Source organism: Mugil cephalus, chromosome 20 (genome assembly GCF_022458985.1).
Source record: "Mugil cephalus isolate CIBA_MC_2020 chromosome 20, CIBA_Mcephalus_1.1, whole genome shotgun sequence".
Taxonomy (NCBI): Eukaryota; Metazoa; Chordata; class Actinopteri; order Mugiliformes; family Mugilidae; genus Mugil; species Mugil cephalus.
In genome coordinates, this window is record NC_061789.1 from 11594750 (window position 1) to 11616358 (window position 21609).

Sequence of the window (21609 nt, forward strand, 5' to 3'; positions counted from 1 at the left end):
TAGTAAATTGTTGTGATAACCTGAACCTGCAAATAAATATCGTATCAGTAGTCTTATCAGTACTTACACAATTTGCCTACTAGTGAAAACAATGAGTCACGTACATAAAGATGGCCAAGCGTTTTTCTTTTTTTTTTTCTTCCTGGAATCTACTGGAGCCACTTTCCAAGTTTGTAGGTCACAACTGAACATCTCTATTGCCTCTTTCAGCCCTTGGTATTTCTCAAGCTTCTCGTGTTCCATCTCTTTTCAGAGGGTGCTTCCCGTTGTATTCCTTAATCTATGTTGTTTCATCCTGGATAGGGGCTCTGACGCTCACTGGTCATCCATAATTCCAGGGTTAATCTCAGAATGCAGGATTTTGGGGTCAAACCCAAGAGTTTTGTGAAGGGTGAAAATATCAGTGTCCTTTATCTCCTCCTGAGTCAACTTAGACCGATCAGGCATAACATTATGACCACCTGCTTGATATTGACAGCAAGGCGAAGGTGTTGATAGCCCTCGATGTTATACATCAACAAGATCAAACAAGAATATTAAAGCCAAGAAGGTAAAGCTATTCAAAAGCTTTTCAAAAGGGGCCGGAAGCCTTTGAATGAATATAAAGGAATGAGTCATTCAAGATTGTAAATCATCTTGGCAAGAGGAGTGTTCATCTGAATAAATGGACAGATAGAATAGCATATCATCAACACAGCGAAAATAAATGTCAATATTTACATTCTATCGCATAAAGGGAACATATGAACTGAAAACAGTAACAGTGGATAGACCCCTGGGAGATACCGCACCAGTAAAGTAATGTTTTTGGCAGTGACTGAAGTTCGACCGTTAATATAAGAATACACACAGAGAGTTTATCACCGTCTTTATCACGTTTTTTTGATAAACTCACGAAGAGCATGTACCCTTCCTTAAGAGTCTTAGCAACACTGCCAGTGCTCAAATATCTCATTCACATTGAAAAAACAATGTATTGTTGGTAACATTTAAGCTTAACCTCTCACATAAATGTGGATTAGAATACACAAATGCAGCCTAGCATTTATGAAATCATATTTTGCCATTATCCTTATTGAGTGTCTTCTTTCACTAAAGTGGCATTATGGGTTGTTGCTTTTGAGAAAAAAAGGAGCCAAATCCGCGGAATGATTGAGGGTGATTATTCCAGCCATGAGCCCTTGCTATTGCTACTATCATACATCGTACTGCTCAGCTACACATTTTCACAGTGCTTACAAACCTGTTACAAACACTGTGCCAAGCTGAATGGCGGTAACTCAGGAGGTGAAAGAGGTGAAAGGCTGGCGGTTCGATTCCACCCTCTTCCTAGTCCTAGTCTGATGATTGGTGGTTGGCAGCTAATGGGCAGATAGATGATTGTGAATGATTTGACATAGAAGTAACATACAACCTGAGTGTCTCAGAGCAGACCCCTAAGTAACATGCTTTAGTGAAACTACCATGTGGTAAAACTAAAGCATGTGGAAAGCACGTGGAGCTCCGCCTTGTGCTGGCTGCAGTATTGGTCCATGTAAATGGATTGGAGTTGGGCCTGAAACACTAAAATACACTTCATAATGTTGATCTATGTTCAAGTAATTGACAGTTGCCATTGCCAACCGAATGCTGGGCCGAATGCACACACACATTGCATTTTGGGATTTGTACTGATACTAAAATAGTCTGTTTGAAACCTGCAAAATGAGTTAACATTATTTATTTATTTGGCTGAAATAAACTTTTATTTTGTGAGACTGAAGGAGAAGTAAGGTAATGTGACTCCACTCTCAGACAGTACTACACGGACTCTGGCTCCAAACTCGCAACATGGCACCGCTTGTATCCCTGTAATTCTAGCTTATCTTTTCCCAGTGGGAGGAAGCGCGAACATGCCATCCATTGTTTCTACAGTCTCTGATCTATATGTGCAGAAACATACTTGTAAATGCACCAGAAATCAGTGCTGCCATACTCACCATTAGCATCGGCTCTAGAGTGTCATTGTTGAGTTACTGCCTGAAACAACAGATGAGGACACAACAATGACTCCCAGGTAATGACAACCATCATTACTGTAATTACCATGACAGTAGAGAGCCAGCACATGTTATTTGTGGATGTGATCTAGTGCGTAGTGGTTGTTCTGCAGTGGTAGGTTAGTCAAGTTTGTCAAAGCGTTAATTTCATTAGATCTCTGTTTATAGATTTCAAATGCTCCTGACTGAAGTGTCATTTCCAAAAAGGCCTCATGACAGTAAATAAATATAACATTTAGGCGTCCTGCTGTCCCACTCACATTTTAACATTCTGGTGGACTCCCCCCATAGATGGAGACAACAACTCCGCGGACTGTGAACATTTTTGCAAGTGAAACTTTGCTGATGCTCAGCATCCACAACCTTTAGAGATCTGGTTCAGCCCAGGCCCAAATAAGTCAGAGATGATTTTGGACTACATTCTGTCCATTTGTTTGGGCCCCTGATTTCCTGCGGGCAGCAGCACTTTGTTTTCTGATTTGTGAGAAGCTCAAACTAGTTAGGTGACATGTTTAAGGGGAGGGACCTACAGACACTTTATAACATAAAGATGGGATGAAATACTCTTCCACTACAAGACTTTAACACTGTCAAGACCTCAAAGACCAACTGCTTCTACAAGACATAACAATGGCCAGCAAACTTGCAAATACTAGTAAGTATAATTTATATACAGTAATCTCAGTCAGGCTGTAAATTAACCAACAGAGCAACAACTTGTCTTCTTCTGAGTACCACTGTTCAATATCTCATTAACATTTGTGCTACCTTAATGAAAAAAAAGCAAAGAATTATTTCAACTTTCACATTAAACCTGCAATTATACATATTACTGACTGATCAGTCACCTGACTCAACTATTTGAATCGATTCTTTCTAATTTTACAGTTTGCACACACACTAATTTGTTATATCAGTCTTAACTCATCTTTCAGCATCTTTCAAATTTCTCATATAATGTCTTATATTGACACATGTTGCTGATTTAGCTGAATTTGATTACTTATTACAGAAGGAATTGTATTTAAATTTCAATATTACATGTGAAGTCAGTATTCAGTGCAGATTATTCCTAACCCTAACACAGACTACACTGCAAGCTTTATTGATGGCTGAATGGTTATTTTTGGTCAGTGTCATTTATTTAATCAACTGCTGTTCATTGCTGTAAAGTAGAAGATGATAAAACATTTTTCTGTCCAAGAGAATGATTTCACTGATGTTTATATGAATTATTTGTTGCCAATTTAACTGAGAAAGTCAAAATAGTTTCAAAAGTCTGGATCAAATACACTTCAGATAATAGTTGTTAGTTTTAGTTAATAAAATGTTGATCTATGTTGAAGTAATTGACAGTTGCCATTGCCAACCGCTCCATGATGCTGGGCTGAATGCACATGCGCACTGCACTCTTCGATTTGTATTGACAGTGGGATAGTCTGTTTGAAGCTTACAAAATGAGTTTCTTTTTTGCTAAAATAAACTTTTATTTTGTGAGATTGTATGTGAATAAATGAATTAACCAGCTGACTAAAACAACACCCCAACGTTAACTCCAAAGGGGAAAGTCTGCAATCAGTAGTTAACAATCCATAAGAGTTAACACAACCAAGAGTGGGTCAAGCAGAAGCAGGGTAATGTGACTCAGACAGTGCTACACGGACTCTGGCTCCAGACTCGCAACATGTCGTAACAGTCAGTATTCAGTGCAGATTATTCCTAACTCTAATACAGACCACTGCAAGCCTCTATCATGTAACAGCTGCACTTTACATACTTTACTGATGACTGAATGATTATTTTTGATCAGTGCCATTTATTTAATCAACTGCTGTTCATTGCTTTAAAGTAGAAGATTATAAAGCTCTATCGTTGCCCATTTAACTCATGAAGTCAAAATGGTTTCAAATGTGTGGATTTCCTACAGTAATTTAATTTGTGTTTAACTCAGGACACATGCATGCTGCAGCGTAATCAGAATATTAATGAGACTTTCCAATGTCATTATACACTATCTACATGTCTGAACTGATTTTGACCTTTAAAAGGTGAAGGCATAGAGAGAGCTGCATCGTCAGCGTATAGAAAGATTTGCATGAACAAGTGTGTAGAATAGAATAGAATATTAATTTAGCATAACTTTCCAGAAAAAAATACAGAAGAAATCAATGATTCACTGAAAAGATATAGGGCTCAGTATATCTACAGAGAATTGGAGGATTTATCAGCATGAATCAGTGAGCCAGGGGTTCTTTGGAGGAGTTTCAGGCAATAACACTGATTACACCCACAGCCAGTGGTGGTCGATTGTTCTCTGTTGACTATTTACACCACACCAGTTACACCAACTGCACAGCAAACTGAGAGTGTTGAGAGATTAAAACAAATCTGGTTATGAATGATAAAGAGAGTGTGCTGCCAGACTTAATATTAACAATGTCTGTTTGAACCTCTCCTGCAGAGGAGCTGAGGATTGTGGTCATGGGAAAGGCCGGAGCTAGGAAGACTTTACTCATCAACACCATCCTTGGGAAGGAGAGTACAGCGGAGTACTGTGGTTTAGAGTGCAAGGTGACCCAAGGAGTGTATGAGAAGGAGCCAGTGGTTTTCATCGATACTCCTGGTCTTCTCCGCACCGACTTAACTGAAGAGAAGTTAACAGAGGAGCTCCTGAAGTGCATCCTACATGCTGCTCCTGGTCCTCACGTGTTCCTGTATGTGAAGGAGAATGAGACTTTTACTGGAGAGGAAAAGCGCGCTGTGAAAGACCTTAAAGGGATTTTTAAAAATTCAAAGGCGTTCATCTTGGGTGTTGTCATGAGTGGTGAAGTCATATCTGATAGGGATCATGATGAAATACGGAGCTTTATGGGAGAATTCAGTGGATACGTTACTTTCAACACAGAAGAGCCCAACGTGTCCGAGCTAATGAACAAAATCAAGGAGATGGCTGAGAAACAGGGACATTACACCAATGAACTGTATGAAAAGGCCAGAAAACTGGACAAAAAAGCAGAATTCATCGAAGCCTTTGCTAATAAAATTATCTCATTTTGTGGTCTTGAAGGCTTCAATGATTTGAATAAAGTTCTTGATGCGTATGCAAAGTTTTGTGCCGAGATGATTCGTGTTTCCCAATGATACGGTGCAAAATGTGTCATAATGTGAATTTTCCACAATCAACAGAAGATTCACCAATATATAATAGACTAATTTGAAATCTGTGATCCAAAGCCTCCAGTCTAGGAACTGGATTTGGAGAAAGAAATGACACTTTCAGAAAGTTTCAGGTTGGTGCCACTCTACATCTACTCAGGTACTTTTTCACTGCAATACGAATGAGTTTTTAATCTACCACTGCTGGAGTTTGAGGAAAATTCAAATGTTTATGTTCAAATGATTTCATGCTTTAGTAACAACACAATATTCATGTTAATTTTGAAGGAAAACTGAGTGTGAAACGAAATCACAGCTTCGAATAAAATATGTTTCAAATCAAACGGTATAATTTTTGTGTTCCTGGTCAGCTATGTTATCTGTGGTTCACAAATAGTGATTTATTGACAACTGAATTTCATAAATGTGCTGGACTGGTACAAAAACCTGAGGAGTCCAACTCATTTCAACTGTATGAAACAACAGCAGCGTCTTCAGCGCCCCACATTAAAACCGACCAGCTACCTACACAGGCCTGTAAGGTCCACTTATGCAGGAATCAGGATGGTGGGCAGCAAAAAAAATGGAAATAATCCTTAATAACTATCATTTAAGCAGTTTCTGTTCAGGAGCTCGTGGGTCCATCAATATGTTGTGGTTAAGGAATACAATAAATCTGAAGGATGCACATGTACCTTAGTAGTTACAGTTATAAGGTTAGTAGTAAGAATTTAGGGTGGCACAGGATTTTCAAAACATGCAACTTTTCTCGTCCTACTGTCACAGTTAAGTGGGGGCGAACCCAAGGGGAGTCTTGCAATTAAATATAAGATCCTTGTCTTCAAGATGAGATAAAACAATCCTTTATTTATTTCACAGTGGGGAAATTTCCAGTACTGCAGCAAGATAGAGTTTAAAGGACAGTGCAAATAAGTGACAGCCCTCTTCCCCAGTCTTTTCAGTCTCTTTTTGTCTGCCAGATGCTGCTGCTCCAGCAGACTACTACTACTAAGAGTCATAGAGGGACCCCTGTAGTGTTCCCTGCACTTTGAAGGAACTAGGTTTCCTTAACAGTTAGAGTCTGCTCTGGCCTTTCGTTTTAAGTGCCCTAGCATACTCAGACCAGTCCAGTTTTTTGTTCAGGTATGTAATTCTCTGGATGTTCACTGGTGTGTATGGTGTGTTAGTGTTTGTGCAGAAATCCACTACCAGCTCCATGGTTTTAGCCACACTCACCTGGGGGCAGTTCAGAGTCCTCTGTTTTCTCCTCTATATTCTCTGAAAGCCTTTCAGAAGTCTGCACTTTAGAGGGAGAAGAAGAAGGGAGCTAGGACCGTTCTCTGAGGGGCTCTTATGCTGCAAATGATCACATCAGACACACAGTCCTGTGTCCTCACATACTGTGGTCTATTGTTCAGGTAGTCCAGTAGCCAGTAGTCAGTGCTCCCAGCCTTCTCAAGGTGAGAGAGAGCTCTTCCCAGGAGGTAGATGATGGCATCATCTACTCAGATTCTGAACTGACAGTAGAATGCTGTCTATACTGTCTTTTATGCACATCAACACAAGTGACAGACTAGCTTCTGGCAAGGAAAGCCACTGGTCCAGACGGCATGTGCTGGATCAACTGCAGTTTGCATATAAACCGAGTATTGGGGTGGATGATGCTGTCTACCTGCTACGCAGTGTCATGTTTTTTGGTGTTTGCAGCACCTTTAAAATGATACAACCCTTCCTTCTCAATGGAAACCTAGAGGTAGCAGCGGTAGACAGCAAGTTGACTGCATGGACCATCGGCTACCACACAAACAGACCACAGTATGTGAGCTACTCTACAGTACAGGTTTTCGACAATGGACAAACGTGCCTGAAGATCCAGGCTCTCAACCAGCTGCTGCCAGATCACCAGGAAGTGCAGATGCAGTCCTTCAGCAGTTGGATACGCTCTGCAAATGAACCAACAGCTTGGAAGACAAACCAAGATTTGTGTGTCCAAGCGTTTCTTCAGCAAGAAAATAATGCATCCTGATCTGCATTTGTGGGGAAAACCTCAGAATGACATCACAGGAGCTCCAACTGCAGTGGTCAAACCAAACTGGTGTCCAGACTTTTAGATCATAGCTTAAGGTCATACAAGGCTGTCAAGAAGCCCCTGATCAATAAGAGACAGAGGTTAGCTCGGCGTTGTTGGGCCCAAGCACATAAGAACTGGACAGTCAGGAACTGGAAGAAGACTCTGTGGTCAGATGAGTCCAGTTTCCAGCTTCATCTTCCTCCTAACTAATGTGAGGGTACGCAGAAGGCCAGGCGAAGCATTATCTCCAGCGTGTACAGTACCTACTGTCAAAAATGGTGGAGACAGTATCATGGTTTGGGGATGCATGAGTGGTGCTGGTGTTGGTCATCTCACTGTCTGTGATGGCACATAGAGCTCTGACAAATATTGTGCCATTCTCTAAACACACATGCTCCCTTCTGCACGTGCACTGTCCCTCTGAGGTCAAAACTGGATGTTTCAACAAGATAATGTCCCTTGCCACTTCCTCAGAGATTTTTCTCTATATTGACATGATAGCATCAGGCAGTTGCTGTGAATCTGTCGGCTCCACATCTATGATGCAAATCTCCCATTCCACCACAGCCTAAAGCTGCTCTTTTGGATTGAAATTAGGTGACTGGAGGCCATTGGAGTACAATGAACTCATTGTAATGCTCCAGAAACCAGTTTGAGATGATATGAGCTTTGTGACATGGTGCATTATCCTGCTGGAAGTAGCCGTCAGAAGATGGGTACACTGTGGTCATAAAGAGATGGACATGGTCAGCAACAATACTCAGGTAGACTTTGGGCACCAAGGGGCCCAAAGTGTGCCAAAAAAACACAGATGATACAAGGCAGGATGGATTCATGCTTTTATGCTGTTTACGCCAAATTCTGATCCTGCCATCCAAATGTCACAGCTGAAAGCGAGACTTGTCCGACCAGGCAACGTTTTTCCAATCTTATATTGTCCAGATTTGTTGAGCCTGTGTGAACTGTAGTCTCAGTTTCCTTTTCTTAGCTGACACCCGGTGTGGTCTTCTGCTGCTGTAGCCCATCTTCTTCAAGGTTCGATGTGTTGTGCGTTCAGAGATGGTATTCTGCGTTCCTTGGTTGTAATGAGTGGCTGTTTGAGTTACTGTTGTCTTTCTATCATCTCCAACCAGTCTGACCTCTGAAAATCCCAGTAGATCAGCAGTTTCTGAAATACTCACACCAGCCCATGTGGCACCAACAACCATCCCACATTCAAAGTCACTTTAATCCCCTTTCAGTAGTTGTTTTGCCTCACAGTGTAAATGTGTATCTAACTGTAGTTTTGTGTGTCCTTGCAGTAGGTTGTGTGACTTTGTAGTAGTAAGTCTTTTTGTAGTTAGTATGTCTCACTTTGTATCCATTGTGTGTCTTTGTGGTTGTTTTCGGTCTCATTGTAGTTATGGTTTTGTGTTACATTGTAGCTCTTTCGTGCATCTTCGTAGTTGTTTTTGTCATTAGGTATTTTGTTTCATCAGTTGTCGCACTGTAGTCATTTCGGGGGTTTTGCGTCTTTTTATAATGGTTTTGTTTGTCTTTGTTGCTTCTCTGTCTCATTGCAGCGGGTTTGTGCCCTTTGTAGTTGTTGCATCTCTTTGTGGTTGTTTTCGGACAAATTGTAGTTATCTTAAGGCCCTTTTGTAGAGTTTTTAGACTTGCTTTTGTCACTTTGTAGTTTATCGTAGTTACCTCACTGTAGAGGCTTTGAGTTATTTTGTAGTTTTTCGCCTCCCTGTGTAAATTTCCATCTCACTGTATTCGTTGTGTCTCTTTGTAATTTTAAAAAAAATCTTTTAATAGTTTTGTATATATTACAAGATTACATGGTGATTTCTTCATGTATTTGTATATATATTCATTTTTATGTATATATATATATATATGTATATATATATATATATATATTTTTATTTTTTTCATGAAGTGAACTTAAGTGACAGTCTCTGATTAGTGAAGGAGAGGTAGACTTGAGAAAATGTACTGCTCAACCTCCTTATTTGTTGCTTTGAGCCAGACTTCTGACTGGTCAGGTGGTGTGTTGTATGGGATGGACCTACTGGCAGCCTATAATGTAATGATGAGATGGAAATAGTCAGAAGAACACCTGGGCTGTAACAAGACCTCACAGAAATACTGCTTTTGAGAAACAAAGATGTCAAGTGAAGAGCAATCACAGCTTAGTGAGTATATCTTTGTAGTACTAAAGTGATAGTTTTGGTAATGTTTGGGTTAGTTTTATAAGCTAATAACTATTTCTTGAGACATAAACTAGCACCAGTTTGGATGAATTTGATTTTATATTGAAAGAAATCATGATGCAGCATGAATTATACACAAATCTGATGTTTTATATTGTTTTGAGTATATGCAGTAGGCAGTCTGTTTATCACTAAGTAGCATTTTAGAGAACATTTCAACAGTGGTCACTGCACTGTAGCTGTAAATCCTCAACTAATGAAACTATTAAGCTTACATACAAATGTTTTGGTATGTTTTGCCCCCACTTGATTCATTATGACATTAAGTCATTATAATCAATCATCATCATATCAATCATTGAACTAATTAGCCATTTGAGATCAGTGAATGGATGTTTGTCAGCAGTTTCAAACAGGCTTCATTGAGGCAGATTTATAGTGCTCTGTAGTCAGGGCTGATGACTAGAGTATATGAAGACATGGAGATCATAACTGGGACATTTCTCCAACAGTTGAGCCACACCAGAAGGAGCTGAGGATCATCTTGGTTGGGAAGGTGGGAGCTGGGAAGACCTCTGCAGGAAACACCATCCTGAGTGGTTCACAGCCATTCCCAAAACCTACGTCCTCTTTTGGGCTCAACACAAAAAAGTGTCAAATGGAAACAGAGATTATTGGTGATAAAACAGTGACCGTTGTTGACACCCCAGGCCTGTGCAGCATTGGGTCCCTGTCTGAGGAAGAGACAGTGAAAGAGCTGAAGGAGTCCGTCGAACTGGTCAAACCGGGTCCTCATGTGTTCCTGCTTGTGATGAGATATGGGAAAGTCTTCACAAAAGAGGAAGAAAAAACACTGGAGATTCTTCAGCGCACTTTTGGTAAAAATGTGATGGCCTACACTCTGATTTTGTTCACCCATAGACAGGATGTGGACAAAACGGCTGTCGATACATTCAGTAATGCTGATGGAAATACCAGCCTCAGAGACACAATCATTCAGTGCCACTTTAATTACGCTGTTCTCAACATTAAAGGAATGAATGATACTCAAGTCCCTGAGCTGCTGGACAAGATCAGTGACATGGTGACAAACTCTCAAGGAGGCTTCTACTCCATTCAGATGCTCCAAGAGGCTGAAAATTCAATGGAACAGCAGCAAGAGAAAGAAAATGAAGAACCAGAGGAATCAAAAGGCCAGTTACGGCTTCTGAAAATGAGCGGTTTAATTGGAGCAGCTGCTACATGTGCGGGGATGTACTTTTTTGGCCGTGGTCAACTGATGCCTTTGTCTATTGTGGGTGGGGTACTGGCAATGACACTAGTATGTACGGGAGTAATTGCCAGAAACAAAATCAGGCGATGCTTCAAATAAAAAGACCAAGTGTAAAATATTAAAGGCCATTCACACAAGTGTTTAGTTCAGTAGAGTAGAAGGCGAGAAGATGGTGGTGGAGGAAACTTGGAACAAATTATATGTAAATGATTCTTCTATTATAGTGGGGTTTTTTGTTGTTGTTGTTGTTGTTTTTTGATTCTGATATTTTTTTGGACCAAATGCTGAATCAGTTAGTGAAACTTTTAAATAATTAAATCATTAAAATCATAGTGGACTGCAGCTTTAATTCACTGGATTTACATTCTTTCATGCTGAGTCCCTTGTATGCAGCAAACAGTGGTGTAAAGAGCCTAAAGGAATCAGTCAGCTCTGGTGTTGAGTCATTGATCCTTGGCAATGAATGCATTTGGTCCGTTTGGTTTATTGCCTCTGTGATATTACGGCCACGGCACAATGCCTTTCCAAGCAACAGCCAAACCTTAGAATTGCCGTGTCCCTGGCAGAGATTAATAATTAAGCAGGAAATTCAGCAAAGAAAGAGCTTTACTGTAGTCCTTCACAGCTTTCATTTCTAATCCATGTCAACAGCCTTTAAACTTTGATCTTTAGTTTTTAAGTTTTTAAGTTTTTTTTTGCCTTTTTAATAGATAATTTCCTTTTTCATTCCTGAAGACAAATAATATGAGGACTTTCTACTTTCCTCACTTTTATTTACCTGTGAATCAAACTCACTGATCACACCACCGTTGTTTGAAGGTGTCGGTTTGGGCTCTGGGAAATCTGGGTCATTTTTCTTTTTGCACTGCAATATTTTCCCCTTACAAATATTTCTGAGATTCAAATGGCAGAATAAAGCATTTCACTCCTTCCGTTTCAGACGCTGTTTGTGGTTCACGTCACCTCATTTCTCGCGGTTTCAGGAAAACCTACAGATGTGTCACCAATCAAATGAATAAATCCCATGTGACGTTTGTGGAGAATGTCTGAGTCTTAACTTCAGTGCGGATCCTGCATGATTTTAATATTTTTCTTGAACCCCACAAGCTGCACTCACCCTTTGACAAAAACACAAACATTCACTCATTCATTCAGCAGGAAAAAGTCCCTCTGGTTGGTTGAGCAATGTTCGGGATGAAGCTCGGCTGCCCTCTGCTGCTCACAATGTAGTCACACTAAATTATTTGGGTTTGTAATTTAAGGATGAGTCTGAAGGCGAGCTGCGACGCCCCGTCCGTCCTTCATCTTCTAAGCGGCCATCAAAATTGATCAAGTGTGTAACACTTGATCAGTCTAATGATCCATACGTTAATCTAACTTTGGTCCTGTGGAGAGGTCAACGTGGCGCTGCTGCCCTCCGTCCTCACAGTGATAATCATCATCTGGACGCTGTGGCTGCCCGGCAGAGTCGACCCAGCCAGCTCACACCTATCGGCGTCAAACTGGTGCAGCTGAACGTCGACGCAGTCCAGCCCCCACCTGCGGAGCAGCGCTTCGATCGACCAGTCGGCGCTGAAACACACGGAGAAGCTGTTAAAAACGCAGCAGCAACTGTTTGTCGGGGTGAACTTTCCGTCTGACCTCAGTTCCTGATGTGAGAAGGTGGGGTTTCGGAATGAATGGGTAGTTTTAGGAGAGCTGTGATGAGTTATCTGTTGCTCCCATGGGACCTTCACTGAAGATCTTTGTAAATGCTTTTGAAGGATTGGTTTGACAGTTCAGACCTTTTTGGGTTGCCACATGTTTTTTGGGGGGAAGTCCAAGTACGACACTTAATTTCAGGCACTTGCATATTTCATTTTTCATGGACTCTGTCTACCTGGGACTCTAATTTATTATTTATATCAACAGTTTAAACAGTACACCAATCAGGCATAACATTATGACCACACTCCTAATATTGCGTAGCTCTCACTTGTGCTTCCAAAACAGTTGTGACTCATCAGAAAATGGACATGGACCTTCTGAGGGTGTCCAGTGGTGTCTGGTAACACAATAGTGGGGGCCTTTAGGTCTATGGGTTGAGGGGAGGGGTTTCTGTGGATCATCCCACATATACTTGATCAGTTTTGGGCTCTAGTGAATTTGGAGGCCAGGTCAACACCTTGTGCTGTTCTTCGTGTTTTTCGAGTTGTTCCTAAACCATTTTTGGGTGTGTGTCTGTGTCAGGTGAGTGGTACATTCCTAACCCAGGGCTAAAAGTTCCCCAGCACAACACTGAATTGTCACAATGTGTTCAATGTTATTTACTTCTCCCATCTGTGGTTTTAATGTTGTGGCTTATCGGTGTATCATGCCAGTAGAGCATCCACATTACTTTCAAGCAGAACGGAAACAGCTGATAGAAAACTGACACTTTTTTTCAAAATCAGATATCTCATTGGCTCAATTTCTCTTTCACAACTAAAGTCATCGATGGACCAATTCAAGAAAAAATAAATAGATAAATTGTGCAGAAACGTCTTGCTTTGACCTTAAAGCAGTAGTCGCAAGAAACTTTTTCCGCACTGAGTACATCCATTTGAAGTAAACTGTGGTACTTTGACAGTGATGTATCAGCACTGTCAGTGGAGTGAATGCTCTGAATACCTCCTCCTCTTAAAAACAAACAGAGCAGTTGTACCTTCTCACTTGGTATGTCGTCCAGAACTGAGCCCTGGGGTTTTTTCTCAGGAGGAAAGCAGCTGTCACGATGACATCTTCAAAATCTGAAATGTTTAACAACTCATTAGTCTTACTGACATAACCTATATTGGAAAGGCTGTTTTATGTTTTTTATTTAACGAACAACTTAGAGTTTACTAAAAATTTAAATATAAATGTATTCGATCCTCAGCTTTGGAGCTTTAACAAGATTAGTTTTCGCTTTAAAAGATAATAATGTCTAATAGCCTAAATGAATGTCTGAATGTGTTGCTGCACACAGACTGACCATCGGGGTCGTAAAAGACATCTGAGCCGAGAATGACGTCCAGCTGGGGAAGCAGGATGAGGTCCGGTGAGATCTCGCCCCAGCTGAGACCCAGCACGCGAACATCTCGGAGGCCGTTGGCTTCGCAGCTGCGCCTGCAGTTCTCCAGACACAGCGGCTTGTTTGCGCTGTCCGACAGGATCACCTGAGCGCCGCACCTCGCTGCCACCACACCTGGCAGACTCACACCTGCACCGAGCTGGAAACAAACAGGGTGCACACGCTTTCATGGCATTTTCAAGTTAAGGCGGACAGCTTTGTAGTGTCAGTTTGAATTAAGTTTAAAATGTGCTTTTAGATTACTCATGTTTCACTAGTTTTTCTGCTGAAGGCCTCACGTGTTAACAGGTTTTTGCAGACTGCATTAAATGGAATGTGCTCCAGCTCACCTCCAGCACCGTCCTGCCTCTCAGCTCCTCCCTGTGTGTCCACAGGTACTGAGCCAGCACCACTGCACAAGGCCACACATACATGCCATACTGAGGATCCAGAACCTGAAAGAATTATAAATAAATAATAATAATAATAAAGAATTTCAGCTAGTCAAGATCCTGTGTAAATCAACATGTACACTGAACTTAAATTCATGTTTTTTGAAGCATGTTTAGCACCCCGATCATATAGCAGCAAAATGCAGCAACATAAACCAGTTTCATATAAACCTCTTTTGTATAATACACACCCATCATGATGCATTTATGACTTTAAACAGACCTCTGGTATGGAAACACAAAGTGACTCCTGTGTGTGTGTCTTGTTGTCTTCAAACGTGAAAACTTTATACGCTATACTGGAGGTTTCTGCGTCACTGCGGTCCATTGCGCGAGCTAACACACTTTTAAATTACATAATTACATCGCCTGATGTTTGGCGTTGGGTTTAAATCAATAAGTTTAATTGAAATCCATGTGGATAGTTTATCACTAGCAGCCACGATGGGATCTACTTCCGCGTTGACAAAAAAATCATAAGAATGACGGTTTGAAAAGCCAATGAAATCTACGGGCGGGAAGGCTCGCTCTACAGTCCAACCAATCAACGCTTTGGCTCTTTTGAGCCGCCAGCCAATGAGCGCTCTAGTCTACGTTGGGGGCGGGCACAAGTCGTGTCGCTCACTGCTAGCTCCAGTAGCTACCCTGTTAGACGGTTATCAAACTGTGTAGACCAGGCAGGTTTTGAAAGTGCTACCACCACGTCTGTTTGTACACATTTAGAGAGTGTGTTTTTTTTAAACATATCAACCGACTTGGGGCTTTGCTGTCAAATAATTAAGGTGGGAGTGGAAGTAGTGCGCAACTAGCCGGGTATCAGTGCAGGCTAGTGAATGTGTTTGTGTGGTAGCCCCGGGTTAGCTCCATAGCTAGCTGAGCAGCACACGTCTTCTCTTTAAAAGCCAGGAGGAGGAATGAACCATAAGAGTAAGAAGAGGATTAAAGAGGCGAAAAAGAGCGCCAGGCCCGAGCTGAAGGACTCATTAGACTGGATAAAACACGGCTATCATGAGACTTTCGACCTGTCACACCGCACCGTGAAGGTAACTGTCAATGTAGCCGTGGAGGGCTAAGCTAACTGTGGCTAGCCGCCGGTGGGCGCAGGAGTGCAGCCCGTCACGTAGACAATGTAGGAGTCGCACATACCTGGGACAGACAAGATTTATTTTATTTGCAACAAACATGAATACAGAAAGTCGGGCCTGAAAGAAGTATTCAAACAATGATTAAATTTATTAATACAAAATATATTTAAAGTGCTAAAAATAACGTGCTTATTATCTAATACACGGCGTTTAAAATAGTTGTTGCGATTGGTCAAGAGGGTATCAGTTAACAGACTGTATTTAGCAACGTGTAAAGAAGATTTTCACTGAGTACTTGAGTTGTGTGCACGGAGAAGAAGGAAGTATTGTTTCTCATCAGTGGTATTTAACTGTCAGGAGTGAAGGTGGGGGGTTTTAAGTTTGGGGAGGGGGACAGTACATTGTTCAGCCTGACAACCTGAGGAAAGAAGCTGTTGAGCCTTTTGGATGAATCTTACATTTGAATCTTGCGTAACTTCACCCTGAGAGCATTAGGGAGACGGGACGGGAGGAATGATGTGCGTCTTTAATGGTGGGGGTGTGTTTACGGACCCAGCGCTGCGTGTGTAAATCCAACAAGCAGGGAAGTGGATGCCGGTTTATGTGTTGACCTCAGCTGGGAGCCTATAAATCTTTGCACTGGTGTTTATTCAGCCGAATAAACGGATGTGTTCAGATGTGTGTTTGGTGGGGACGGTCAGCAGCAGCACAGGGCACTCAGGTCCCCTAATGAGGGGCCATGTTTGTCCTTCACATAATTCACTGGAGGCTTGCTCGTCATCAACACACACTGCAGCACTTTACACAGCTCAAACCAGCTCTGCCACAGTTTATTGGAGAGAGCCAGGTTAAAAATAAGTTGTTAAACCAGCTCTGAAACCTGAGTGTGTTTTCAGTGGCACGCTTCAGTTTGCGTTGTTATTTTATCTTAGTTTGTTTTTGTTTTTTTTGATGCTGCAAAAACACAAAGGAACCGCAATTTCCTGTCATTTAGAAAGGCATCGGAGTATCACACTGTTTACACAGCATCTTCTATCGTGTTGCAGGACAACGTCGAGCGCGTGGACACCCTCCACCTCACTCCCGAAGAGTTCATCCAGCGCTTCGAGCGGCCCTACAAGCCCGTCGTCCTCCTCAACTGCCAGGAGAGCTGGCCCGCCCGGGAGAAATGGACCCTGGAGCGCCTCAAGCGCAAGTACCGCAACCAGAAGTTCAAGTGCGGCGAGGACAACGACGGCTACTCCGTGAAGATGAAGATGAAGTACTACGTGGAGTACCTGGAGTCCACCAGGGACGACAGCCCGCTCTACATCTTCGACAGCAGTTACGGCGAACACGCTAAGCGGCGGAAGCTGCTGGAGGACTACCAGGTGCCGGTGTTCTTCAGGGACGACCTGTTCCAGTTTGCTGGAGAGAAACGAAGGCCACCTTACAGGTGCTCATTTTTTATTTTCTCCGTCATTTATCGTCAAACTTAAGGACATTTAGTTAATGATTAAATCTGAATGAATAAACACGGCCATTTTGATCCATTTCTTCAGAAATGACTAATAGTCTGATATCTAGTGATGTGAGAGGAGTTAAATATTAATTATTAAGTTGTGTGTTGTTCTTGTGATGTTAACTATTACTTAATACATGTTAAATCTAATGAAATATTCACTGCACCTATGACTTTTCAGCTTTTTTGTTAAAACAAAAAACACCGGTTCATGTGAGCAGTGAGGCTGCAGTTCTCACTGCAACTACACTAATTATAGTAATTGTTAATTAATTTTTTTAATAATCACAGTTACGAAAAGTGAAGATTAGTGCTGAAGATGATGGGAAGTGTCAGAGGTGTAGTATCTGTGTTTGCCAGCAGGTGGAGACTCTTCCTTTTGAATGAATGTGTGTGAACCACCTCCTTGGTGAAGACATTCAGTGTTACTATGTTCAGGATGTGTTTATGAGGTTATTTGCTTTTTAAATTCAGAATATAAGCCAAGCTTATTTTGATTTCATTAATTTTTTTGGAAATATTTTAAAATTCAAAATTCACTTCCTCTCCCCCTCAGGTGGTTCGTGATGGGTCCGGCCCGCTCCGGCACCGGCATCCACATCGACCCGCTGGGCACCAGCGCCTGGAACGCCCTGGTCCAGGGACACAAGAGGTGGTGTTTGTTCCCCACCAACACACCACGAGAGCTCATCAAAGTGACCAGAGAGGACGGGGGCAACCAGCAGGACGAAGCTATTACCTGGTTCAATGTGGTTTATCCCCGAACTCAGCAGCCCAACTGGCCTCCAGAGTTCAGACCGCTGGAGATCCTGCAGAGACCTGGAGAGACCGTTTTTGTGCCTGGTCAGTGAAGAAGCATCATTTTAATTCATTTAAACTTAATCTGTTGTTTGTTTTTTTGGATGATATGAGCCACTCTTTAAAGTACAGGCTTTTAATTTTCTGTCGTACCCATGAATAAATTGTAAACAATCAGCAATAAATTGATCCTGGACACCATCAGGTCGTAGCTCCAGTTATAGTCCGTTAATATCTGACATCTGGTGATGCTGCACACTCCAACTACATCCTGAGAGAACAGACTGAACCAAACGGCTTCTCTCTCATCTGTGACATTGTTTGGTGACTGAGCAGTGACCCGACAGTTCCCACAGCTCTGTGTGTAGTGGAACAGGAAGTGGCCCAGATTAACCTAATGCCAACGCAGCTGATGGTGACGAGGATGGATTAAACTCTCAGCTGCTCCTTGTGCACAGCTCCAAGATTTATACCTCGCCTGTTTGACTGTAAACAACAACCAGACAACTTCACAACAGAGACCCACGCCCTGTTATTGTGTCTTTAACCTCAGCCTTTACACAGTAGTCAAAGATAACTTCAGATGTCTTGTTTTGTCTGATTTAAATGATCAGATCTGATTTCCTACTGGAACAGATTATTAAAGTTTTACAACACCTTACTCCTCTCAATCCGATTAGAGATTCCCTCTGGTCGGCCGGCGGCATTGGTCGTGGTTTGTCGATGTTAATGTTGACCAGCTGTGTGTCTGCAGGTGGATGGTGGCACGTAGTCCTCAACCTGGACACGACAATCGCCGTCACTCAAAACTTCGCCAGCACGACCAACTTCCCCATCGTGTGGCACAAAACCGTGCGAGGACGACCCAAACTCTCCAGGAAGTGGTATCGGTGAGAAACGTCCTGCACGTCCTCCTTCAGTATCAGTAGTTTAGATGGTTCATTAAACTGGTCTCAGACGTATTTCTGAATTCGTTTTTTTTGTCGGTTCAGTATTTTGAAGCAGGAGCGGCCGGACCTGGCAGCGCTGGCAGACAAAGTAGACCTGCAGGAGTCCACGGGCATCGCGTCGGACAGCTCCAGCGACTCTTCATCGTCCTCGTCCTCCAGCTCGTCAGACTCCGACTCTGATGTATGTGTTAAAACACAAACCACACTCTGAAACAGTTGTAAACAGGGAGGTTAGACTCGTCGTGTGGTGACGGTGCGTCAGACTGAGTCTGTCCTGTCTTCCCTGCAGGCGGAGTCGGGCTCCGAGGGCGACGCCATGTCCCACCGCAGGAAGAAGAGGCGGACCTGCGGGATGACGGCCAACGGAGACACCAGTGGCCAGGACGACTGCGTCAGCAAGGAGAGGAGCTCGTCCCGGTGACCTCCAGCTCGCAGCCGGCCTCCCGCCGCGGCTCCTCTGCTCCGAAACAGACCGACGTCTCTGGCTGCTTCTAGTCTAGTTTAGGTAAACGTCTGAACAGAGGCCGCGTGGCTGTCTCTAGAGATAAGATGGACGCTGTTGAGAGGCAAGGTGAAGATAAGGAGGAGGATCCTCGGGGGAGGGGGGGGGGGGCTGCTGGAGACCAGCCACTACTGTGCTTTCCAACAACAATCAATATCTGTTTGTCTCTGTAGCTTCTTCAGACATGGACATGGACTGGATGGGGTTTGGGGATGGGGGGTGACTCTCGTGGGCTGATCTTTAAACCTCTGGGCTGCTGTCACAAATAGAGGGATGGGGATGTTTTCTTTTAAAGGTAAAGTTAAATCACTTGCTGCCGTCAGGGGAGGAGAAAATAACGTTTGACTTCGGCTGCGCTGCTTTAAGACAGAATTACCAGCGGCCAATTAGACGTCAACTGTGTGAATGCTGCGTTCAAGACAAGTAGAATTTCTAAACGGATGTAAACGGACGTCTGACTTATGGAACAGCAATTTAGTCGGTTATTACATGTGACGGGTTCTTACATCTGTCACATCTGAGCTCAGCTCATCCAGTTGCGTGACGCTGCAAAACTCAGAGCTCCGACTCATTGACTTGGGAAATTTCCAACCTTGACTTGAACGCAGCATTAAACCGTCAGGCCTCTAGTTTCACAGTAGTGACGTCACAGCGCTGTACGTTAATCCAGATCAGGGAAAAGAAGGAATTCAAAAGTCCTAAATTCACTTTGCACATTTGTTGAAGCCCTCGTCATGTTTCTGCTTCACCCTCACGGTGTCGGGTCACGGATACGGCTGTCGGGTCAAAACACGTAAACCACACAGACGTATAATAGTTATAATAACTGGCTTCGTGTCAGGCGGTCAGGTGGCTTCTGAAGCTTCTTCCCCCGACAGCTGCTGTAGGCGTGTGTCTTCTCGTTGCCAGTAGCTGCGTGTTTTCATCCGTTTCTAAGCCGTTTGTCTGAAGAACCTGAATCCAGATCGTCCACCAGTCTCCTCAGATCACTGTCCTTTAGAGAAACTCTCCACCTCCACAAGACTAAAACACATCTCTGCTTCAGTGACCGTCTCTTCAGTCAGCCAGCCTTAACAAAGAAAAAGCATTTAAAAGCTTCAGACTTCCTGCCTGCGGTCGGTGTTTGTATTAAATACAGACTCTGGTCGTGTTGATGTTGAAGCAGCTGCTCAGCTTTCAGTTTGTGTTCTCAGGTGGGTTCAGCAGCCTCCGTGATGTCCTGCCCGCTTTGTGCCATACGCTGCAGAGACAAACAGAGTGCGTTTAATCCGCCGGAGGATCTTTGGCTCCGGCGGGTTTTGCAGAGTTTATTCGCGTCTGATCAGGTTCCGCGTCGCGTTGAACACGAGCCGAAGCTTGAGCCGATGCCAGAGGAGAAGACGTGTCGTCGTCTAAAGCTGCAGGGAGGACGAGTCGAACCTGCAGCAGCTGATCATTTCATCATTCATAAATCTGCTAATTAAAGCTGAGAGATTAGTCCGTTAAGCACTGCGGCAACTTACAGCAACTGGTTAATTAATTCTTAAAACAGCAATGCCATTATTTGTTTGTTATTGTTTCCTTGTTGTCGTGAATCCATTTGACGTCACTTTTCTGCTTTTTATTACAAACGGCACCCGAACTCCTCAATTTATTGAAACGGTTTAAACGTCCATCACCTTTTACTTCAAGAAGCAGTGACATAAATAAACTATGAGGTTAAAAATGGACTCGACCAAACAGGTAGATTTACTAAGATGCTTTACAGAATCTTTATTTACGTCTTTAATACTGTTGAATAAATGAGGAGTGAGCTCTTCTGACTGGGAGGTGATAAATGAATCGCCTGCTGCCGCCCATTTCTTATTGGTTTAATATTCTACGAAGTGTCCTGACGACGTCTTCAGATGTTAAATATCCAAAATATTCAGTTAGTTTGAGAGAAAGCAGCGGTTTGAGAGTCTTGAACCCGAGCGCATAAATCACTGTCGTTGCAGCTCATGTTAATCTGTGGCTTTAGACTAAAGTGCCTATAACGTAAAGTTTGTCGTCGGCTGCGAGGTGTGTTGTGACTGACTGTAGGGGGCGTTGTGTTTTTACCTGTCCTAAAAATGAACTAAAGGCACTATGTTGGTCCGTGAGGCCGGTCACACGGTGCCTTCGGGCGTTCTCCCGTCCTTCGTCAGCTGCACTGGTCCACGACGGGGACGAGGATGAGGAAGGAGACGGGACGCTCAGACAGACGCTGATGTGATCAGTTTCATTCTGTTGCTCAATAAAAACCTTTTCTATGACTAAAAACACGTCTCTGACACTTTCATTCAGACCCGTTTTTATTTATTTATTTATTTTAAATAATTTATCTGGTCACTTATTCTATTTCTGACATAAGATAAAGATAGATAAACATTCTCACTGACAGTACTGTCTAAAAAAGATGTGTTAACTCATGCACATTAGTCATTTGAATGCGTTAAATCAAAATTACTAGAAAATTTACCAAAGTCTGTTTTCAATAAGAATAAAACGATCAGT

General features: G+C 42.7%; 2 protein-coding genes across 3 annotated transcripts; one reads left to right on the forward strand and one right to left on the reverse strand.

Moving 5' to 3' along the window:
• Window positions 1–11795: 11795 nt before the first annotated feature.
• LOC124997665 (probable methyltransferase-like protein 23) lies at window positions 11796–14715 on the reverse strand. 2 transcript variants are annotated; one of them, XM_047571557.1, is made up of 5 exons: window positions 14483–14715; window positions 14158–14262; window positions 13730–13967; window positions 13421–13505; window positions 11796–12309 (listed from the first exon to the last, which is right to left on the reverse strand). In XM_047571557.1, the coding sequence occupies exons 1-5, from the start codon at window positions 14585–14587 to the stop codon at window positions 12111–12113; spliced, it is 732 nt and encodes a 243-aa protein (XP_047427513.1). In that variant the 5' UTR covers window positions 14588–14715; the 3' UTR covers window positions 11796–12110. The 2 variants fall into 2 exon arrangements, with proteins under 2 accessions (XP_047427513.1, XP_047427514.1); XM_047571558.1 differs by having other exon boundaries at window positions 14451–14600.
• Window positions 14716–14867: 152 nt separating this feature from the next.
• Window positions 14868–21375, forward strand: jmjd6 (jumonji domain containing 6, arginine demethylase and lysine hydroxylase). The gene is made up of 6 exons (XM_047571553.1): window positions 14868–15302; window positions 16391–16779; window positions 17402–17688; window positions 18398–18533; window positions 18636–18774; window positions 18883–21375. The coding sequence occupies exons 1-6, from the start codon at window positions 15174–15176 to the stop codon at window positions 19012–19014; spliced, it is 1212 nt and encodes a 403-aa protein (XP_047427509.1). The 5' UTR covers window positions 14868–15173; the 3' UTR covers window positions 19015–21375.
• The last annotated feature ends 234 nt before the right edge of the window (window positions 21376–21609 follow it).